This window comes from Leptonychotes weddellii, chromosome 1 (assembly GCF_054177405.1).
Source record: "Leptonychotes weddellii isolate Sample4059 chromosome 1, ASM5417740v2, whole genome shotgun sequence".
In the NCBI taxonomy this organism is placed as follows: domain Eukaryota; kingdom Metazoa; phylum Chordata; class Mammalia; order Carnivora; family Phocidae; genus Leptonychotes; species Leptonychotes weddellii.
The window spans coordinates 10,257,619-10,264,990 of NC_138369.1; the positions used below are offsets into that span (position 1 = coordinate 10,257,619).

The following is a 7,372-nucleotide window of genomic DNA, read 5'->3' on the forward strand; positions in this document are numbered from 1 at the left end:
GCACTGGTGGCTGCCCGGAGCGCTTCCGCCTCCCCGCCGCCGCCGTCGCCATGGCCGCGCCGGCCCCGGACCTCATCTCGGTCTTCTCGAGCCCGCAGGAGCTGGGCGCGTCGCTAGCGCAACTGGTGGCGCAGCGGGCGGCGTGCTGCCTGGCGGGGGCTCGCGCCCGCTTCGCGCTCGGCCTGTCGGGCGGCAGCCTCGTCTCGATGCTGGCCCGTGAGCTGCCCGCCGCCGCCGCCCCCGCCGGCCCCGCCAGCCTCGCGCGCTGGACCGTGGGCTTCTGCGACGAGCGCCTCGTGCCCTTCGAGCACGCCGAGAGCACGTACGGTCTCTACCGGGTGAGAGCTACGGGGGCCGCCGGGGGTCACGCCGAGAGGGCCGCGCCCACCGCCTGCACCCGACTACGGGGGCCGCCGGGGGTCATTTCAAGAAGGCCGCGCCCACCTCCTGAACCCCGCCACGGGGGTCGCATAGGGTCACACTCTGCCCTCTGCCACTGCCTGGGAACGGTCTGCTGGGTGCGCTGAACTCCCACCTCCACTGCCACCCGAGTGGGCCGGTGGGGGCCGTGAAGTCTCTTTATGCTTTATCCGGTGGCCAGGTAGAGGGAACAGCCTGGACGAGGGCGTGGAGGTGAAACAGAGTGGCCCATTCCAGGGACCTAGAGAAGTTTAGGCGCCCCAGCCTGGTGGCTTGCAAGGCAGAGTTAGGGAAGGGCCAGGCAGGAGGTATCTGGCGTGGAGCCTGGGTCTCAGTTTTCTCGTCTCCAACCTGGACGCCTTCGTGATGATCTACACGCAGCTTTGGGCTCTGATCACCTCCCAGGCTGGTTATCTTTGGCTTGTGGCCTCAGGTCCTATAGAATCAGGGAAACTGAGGCTTGGAGGAGGCGTGGTCTGCCCTGGGGTCCTCGGCTGCATCTGAGCCAACTCCTCCTGCCCTGGACGGGGGAAGACACGCCCAGGGAGGTGTGGAAGGGGCGGGCTTAGCCAGAAGCTTCAGGTTGTTCAGGTTCTGGGTGTGTTGCCTTCTCTTTGCATAGAAGCTTGAGCTGAAGATTTCCTGGTTTGTTGTTGTTTGTTTTGTCATAAGAAGGAAGGTCTACTGATTACCAAGCATTTTATCCACATCATCTCATGTAATTTCACAATAACCTATGAGGTCGGGGCCGTTATTTCCTCCATTTCATAGATGGAGAAACTGGGGCCAGAAGAGGAGAGCTTGTGTGCCAGGGTCTCCTGATGACCAGCAGGGGAGCCAGGGTTTGAACCGGACCCCCCAGACAGCACTTGGGGCACATCTCAGGGGCAGGGGCCTCCCTTTGTGTCTTCCTCAATAGCTTCATTAAAAACTGGGCTTGCATTTCTTTCTTTTTACCTCGCATGAATTGGAAGAATTTTTTTTTTTTGAAGAACTCTTTTTTTACTTAGGCAAACTGTACTTACTCAAGTAACAAAATTCTAACAAAACAGTAAAAAAAAAAAAAGTTAAAAAAAATGTTGCGGGGATGTTCGTTGTGTGTCCCTGTATCCAGCGCTGGGGACATGGGGGTGCTGGGCAGTTCCCTCATGGGGCTCATAGGGGCATCGGGCACCAACACACAGGGAAATAAATCAGGGAAATCCACTCAGAGCATTCACATAATGCAGTATGGACAAAAGATAATAGTGTGAGAGAGAAAGTGCCCTGGGAAGATCCTTCAGGATGGTGAGGGGCAGGGGTGCTTTGAGAGATGATGTTTGAGCTGAGGCCTGCAGGTGTGAGGACCTGGCCAGGGGGAGAGCCGGGGCAGCGGGTATGGCAAAGGCAAACTCGATGCCATGGGAATAGATGTGGGGCAAAGATTTGCTGCTTCTGCCAGTTCCCCTATGAGGGGAGTCAAGTGACTCCCCTGCTGCTGCCTTAACAAAGGACCACAAATTGGGTGGCTTGAAACAACAAGAACTTATTTTCTTAGTTCTGGAGGCCAGAGCCTGAAATCCAGGTGTTGGCAAGGCCACACTCCCTCTGTAGGCTCAAGGGGGGGATCCTTGGCCTCTTCCAGCCTCTGGGGGCTCCTGGTGGTCCTTGGCCTCCAATCTCTGTATCTGCCTCTTCATGGCCTTCTCTGATTCTCTCTGTGTCCTCTCCTCATAAGGGTACCAGTCATTGGATTCAGGGCCCACACTACTCTACTATGAAGTCAACTAATGATATCTGCAAACACACCCTTCCAGATAAGGTCTCATTCTGAGGTTCTTGGTGGACATGAATTTGGGGGGCCACAAGTCAACCCAGTATAGGAACACAGGGTTACTTCTATCCTCAAGAGGGATCCGGTGCACCTTGGGGCTCTCAGCGGGAGTGTTCTCCTGCTCACCCTGTGTGCTCTATGCATCTTCTGCTGCACAGGCCAGGGCTTCGTCTGGGCTGGGAGGATTAGCTGGGGCTACCTCCTTCCTGGCAATGGTTCCTCAATGCCCGAGGGATGTTAAGAGAGAATCAACCAGCAGTTCCATTTCTAGGAAACTGCCTGATTGACACTCCAGCCCCTGGCTCTCTGGCAGGAGGCCAGGTGGAGGGGGAGGTCATGGCTCTGAGCCTTTAGGGGAAGGGCAGCTAAGGAGAGGATCATGTGACAGAACTGGGCACTGAGATTCCCCACTGGCTTTGCTCAATGTAATCCCTGAGGGTGTGTATCGATGGGGACCTTGGACAAAGCAGGAGGTCTTTCCAACAACAGATCTGACCCTGTCCCTCCTTGGCTCACACACCCTCCTTGACTCCCCATTACCCTCCATACAGAGCTCTTACTCCTCGGGCCAGTGTTCAGGGCAGGCAGCCCTATGTGGTCTGGTGTGTTTACTCCATGTCCCTGTCCCATGCCCCTTCTAATACAGTATTTTTTGCGGCTTCCTCCTTTTCCTCCATGGCTTAGCTTGGCATTGCCTCCATGGCACAGGATTCCAAGATCCTGTGTGAAGGGAGGCATCAAGGTCGGGGTCACCGGTGTCCCTCCTGCAGCAGATCAAAGGCTCATCTGGGGCGATGAGGGAAAGGACTAGAGCCCTCCACCTTGCAGGAGGCCTGACTCCAGGTGCTTCCACAGAAATTAAATCCACCTTTCCGAGGCCAGGGTGTGTGCTATATGCTGGGCAGGGATACCCCGTAGTGGCAGCCGGAAGAGAAGTCAGTGCTTACCACCTTCACATGTGGTGCCTCCACGCAGCCGTATGGGGGAGGCGCAGGCTCGGGTGTGGATCCTCAGAGGAGGTGCTCTGAAGGATGCATAGGAGTTTCCCAGGCAAGGGCAGTGGCTTATGTGTGGGTTGGGGTGGCAAGGTCAGCAGAGCCTCGTGGAGGGCAGAGAGGGGCTGGGTTTTATCCTGAGGTGCAGGGGACCCTGGGGGCTTTGAAACAGGGCTATGGTTATAGCCACACGGGTGCCGGCTAGGGCCAGGAGGCCCCCAATCAGGCTGGACTTGAAAGACTCCCGGTGGAATGCCAATGGGATCCCGACTCACAGAGGAGGTGGGTGTAAGGACGGTCCTGTCCTGGAGGCATCCTCGCCTGGAGAATCCAGGCGGTCACCCATGCAAACCTCGTGCCTCTGGGAGCCGTGTATTGCTGTCGGGTGACTTTGTCCCTCCGTCTGCTGCAGACCCACTTGCTCTCCAGGCTGCCCATTCCTGACAGCCAGGTGATCACCATTAACCCCCAGCTGCCTGTGGAGGAGGCGGCCGAGGACTATGCCAAGAAGCTGAGACAGGTGAGTCCCCCAGGGTGGCCCCAGGGAGGCCTCATCCACACGGCGGTGAGGGAGCAGCCCTGCGGGTGGCGCTGCATGCTTGTCACCAGCAAAAACTCCCCCCACGGGTGGTTGGCAAATCCCGCCCCACCCTGGACAGATGCCATTGAGGATCCCCCTTCTGAGAGGCCACAGCCCCGCCTTTGGGTCCCTTAGGGTGGCCCAGCTTCTGACCCTCTGGGAGTGGGTCTTGGTTCTCACATCTTGGGGACGTTGTGTCCCCAGACTCTTGGCCAGTCAGACGGGTGAAACGTGGAACCTCATAGAGTCCCTTTCATGCAGGTGGGGCTGAGCGTTGCTCCCTGTGTTACAACCACTTGGGATTCTTTTTCTGACCACTGTCTCTTTGTGCCTTTCGAGTACCCCCCACAACGTTGCAGGACTGTCTTTTCCCCCACCCAGGCCTTCCAAGGGGACTCCATTCCAGTTTTTGACCTGCTAATTCTTGGGGTGGGTCCTGATGGCCACACCTGCTCGCTCTTCCCAGACCACCCCCTCCTGCAGGTGAGTGCACCACACGGGCCTCTGCTGACTGGGGCTTCCAGAGGGAGGGCCACTTTTGGGGGGCCAGGAGGTACCCACAGCGGGGTTTGAGTCAGCCTCTGCCAGTTGGCTGGGCTTAACCCTTTGGAGCCTTAGTTCACCTATCTTAAAACGAGGGTTTAAATCAAGTACCACAGGACCCGTAGGAGGGCATGGAATGATGGATGGACCATGCCAGGTGTGTGTGAATGCTCGAGAAGCTGAAGGGACCTTGTCCTTCTGTCTCCATCCTGGGCTTCCCTCCCCCAGGAGCGGGAGAAGATCGTAGCCCCCATCAGTGACTCCCCAAAGCCACCACCACAGCGCGTGACCCTCACACTTCCTGTGCTGAATGCGGCCCGAACCGTCATCTTCGTGGCAACTGGAGAAGGCAAGGCAGCTGTCCTGAAGGTAATGGCCGAGGGCCCTATTCCCAAGAAGATCAAAGGCATGTGGGCCCAGGGATGGAATATGACCCCAGATATTACTGTGCTGGAAGCACCAGGTCCCAAGGTACTTGAGTAATTCTTGGGCTGAAGGGGAGATGGAAACTATAACTACAGGCTAGTTAGGAATAAACAATTACAAAATCAAATTGATGAGATGAGGCCAAAGCTGCACTCAGGGGTAAATTTATAGCTTTGAAAAGGCAGTTTTAAAAAGTATTAAATAGGGGCGCCTGGCTGGCTCAGTCGGTAGAGCATGTGACTCTTGATCTCAGAGGTGTAAGTTCAAAGCCCCACATTGGATGTAGAGGTTACTTAAAAATAAATTCTTTTAAAAAAATTATTAAATAAAAAAATAGTTAAAATAAATAAATTGAGCACCTTAGACTTAAGAAAAAGAACAATACCATAAATCTAGAAAAAGTCAGTGGAAGGAATACATGACATTAAAATCAGAAATTAATGAGTTGGTTAAGGGGCACTTGGGTGACTCAGGGTTACGTGTCTGACTCTTGGTTTTGGCTGGGGTGGTGATCTCGTGGTTGTGAGATTGAGCCCCATGTCTGTCTGTGCGCTCAGTGCAAAGACTGCTTCGGATTCTCTTTCCCTCTCCCTCTGCTTCTCCCCCCACCCCCACCCCCCAGCTTGTGCTCTCTCTCTCTCTCAAATAAAAAAAAAAATACAATCTTAAAAAAAAAATTAATTGAATTGGTTAATATTCTTAAAAGCTTAATGGTAATAGGTCCCAAAGATAGACCCCTGGCAAAATTAATCAGGGAGGAAAATTATATAGTAGGAATAAGTAAAAAAGGAGGAATAAGAAAAAAAAGAGACAGTTAGACATAGTATTTTAGGAAACTATAGAATAAATAAGATATTAAAAGTAAACTAAATCGGGGCGCCTGGGTGGCTCAGTCCATTAAGCGTCTGCCTTCGGCTCAGGTCATGATCCCAGGGTCCTGGGATCGAGCCCCGCATCGGGCTCCCTCCTCCGCGGAAGCCTGCTTCCCCCTCTCCTACTCCCCCTACTTGTGTTCCCTCTCTTGCTGTGTCTCTCTCTGTCAAATAAATAAATAAAATCTTTAAAAATAAATAAATAAATAAATAAATAAATAAAAGTAAACTAAATAATAAAAAAGGTATTTTAATTGCCATCGTTGAAAAAGACCAACTATGGAAGAAACTGGCAATATTTTTAGAAAATTAACAAATAATAATTCGTCCTCCCAAACTGTTGAGTCCAGATGTCCTCACGGGGTGGCTTGGTGTTGGGGTTAAGGGTACAGACTGTAAAGAATCCAGCAGACCAGCGTGCCTGCCGGTGATGCCCAGCATGGCCTTGGGCAGCCACTTCAGTCCCCCCGCAAGCCTCAACTTTCCCATCTGCAAGGTGGGTTGGGAGGGCTCCTCCCTGTGGACCTCCTGAGGGTCAGTCCAGGCAGTTTTAGCTCAGAGTACACTCATGTGAGGCCACGCAAGCCTCAGCTTCCCCAACTGTAAAATGGGGGTGGGAATAGAGGTGACCTCACAGGGCTGTAAATGACAGAGTGCATGGGGCAGGCCCAGCTATCAGATAGCGGAATTTATGATTCCCGCCGATCGTGAGGTCACATCAAAGGATCAGCATGCCGCAGCCCGCGGGACCAAATCCTACCAGCTAAGAAGGATTTGAAAGCGGATGGGAAAAAAAAAAAAAAAAAAGCAAACGCAGAATATTCTCTGACCTGTGAAAATTCTACAAAAATTCGGATTGCAGTGTCCGTAAATACAGCTTCACAGGAACAGGCTGTGCCCATTTGTCGATGTGGCATTTGCTGCTGCTTTTGCTGTGTAACAGCAGGGCTGAACGGTTGTGACAGAGACAAGGTGTGATCTGCAGAGCGCAGGAGTGACTCCGGTCTGTGCAGGGCGGGTGTGCTGATGCCCCTGTTCGGCGGCGGTCACGGACGATAGAGAAGGAAGGGACCTGCTGATTGTTTGAAGCTAAGACAGCTGGAAGGGCAACATCACGTCTTGAGAGGAGGACAGTCTTGTCCGTCGGGGGGCCCGGGAGCTCTGAGGGGTGCTGGGGCTGCTGGTGGGGCCTCACGCTCCTGCCCTTTCTTCTACGCAGCGCATTTTAGAGGACAAGGAGGAGAACCCGCTCCCCGCCGCCCTGGTCCAGCCCCACACCGGGAAACTTTGCTGGTTCCTGGACGAGGCAGCGGCCGGACTCCTGACTGTGCCCTTTGAGAAGCATTCCACGTTGTAGCTGGCCCTAGGGACACCGCGGCGGGGACCGCAAATGACCCTCGTGCGCCGGGACCTTCCTGGGCTGGGGCCCGCTGCCACCACCGCTCCAGGCTTCATTTTCAAAAAGCTGTGTGGTGCCGCGGGAAGGCTGCAGGGTCCGGCCGCCAGCCCCGTGCCCCCGGGGTGCTCAGCCCACCGGCCATGGCTCTGCGTGACCAGATATTAAAGGGAACATTTGCTTGAAGTCTCCACTGTCTCGTGGTCCTTGGTGGGCGGCAGAAGCGGGGATGCCCAGGCTGAGCGTGTGACCGGAAGCCCTTGGCCCAGCGAGGGGGAGGGCAGGGATGCGGCGCCCTGGATGAGTTTCCCGGGGCTGCCGGAGCAA

The 7,372-nt window shown here is 54.8% G+C and overlaps 1 protein-coding gene across 1 annotated transcript; it reads left to right on the forward strand.

Moving 5' to 3' along the window:
• Positions 1-7,231, forward strand: PGLS (6-phosphogluconolactonase). The gene is made up of 5 exons (XM_006750995.3): positions 1-338; positions 3,641-3,748; positions 4,190-4,291; positions 4,580-4,720; positions 6,869-7,231. Exons 1-5 carry the CDS (start codon positions 51-53, stop codon positions 7,004-7,006), a joined length of 777 nt encoding a protein of 258 aa, XP_006751058.1. The 5' UTR covers positions 1-50; the 3' UTR covers positions 7,007-7,231.
• Positions 7,232-7,372: the final 141 nt, after the last annotated feature.

Coding starts and splice junctions, on each gene's coding strand:
- PGLS (XM_006750995.3), top strand. CDS start 51: ATGGCCGCGCCGGCCCCGGACCTCATCTCGGTCTTCTCGAGCCCGCAG. Junction 339..3,640: donor GCACGTACGGTCTCTACCGG/GTGAGAGCTACG, acceptor CGTCTGCTGCAG/ACCCACTTGCTCTCCAGGCT. Junction 3,749..4,189: donor ATGCCAAGAAGCTGAGACAG/GTGAGTCCCCCA, acceptor TCCCCCACCCAG/GCCTTCCAAGGGGACTCCAT.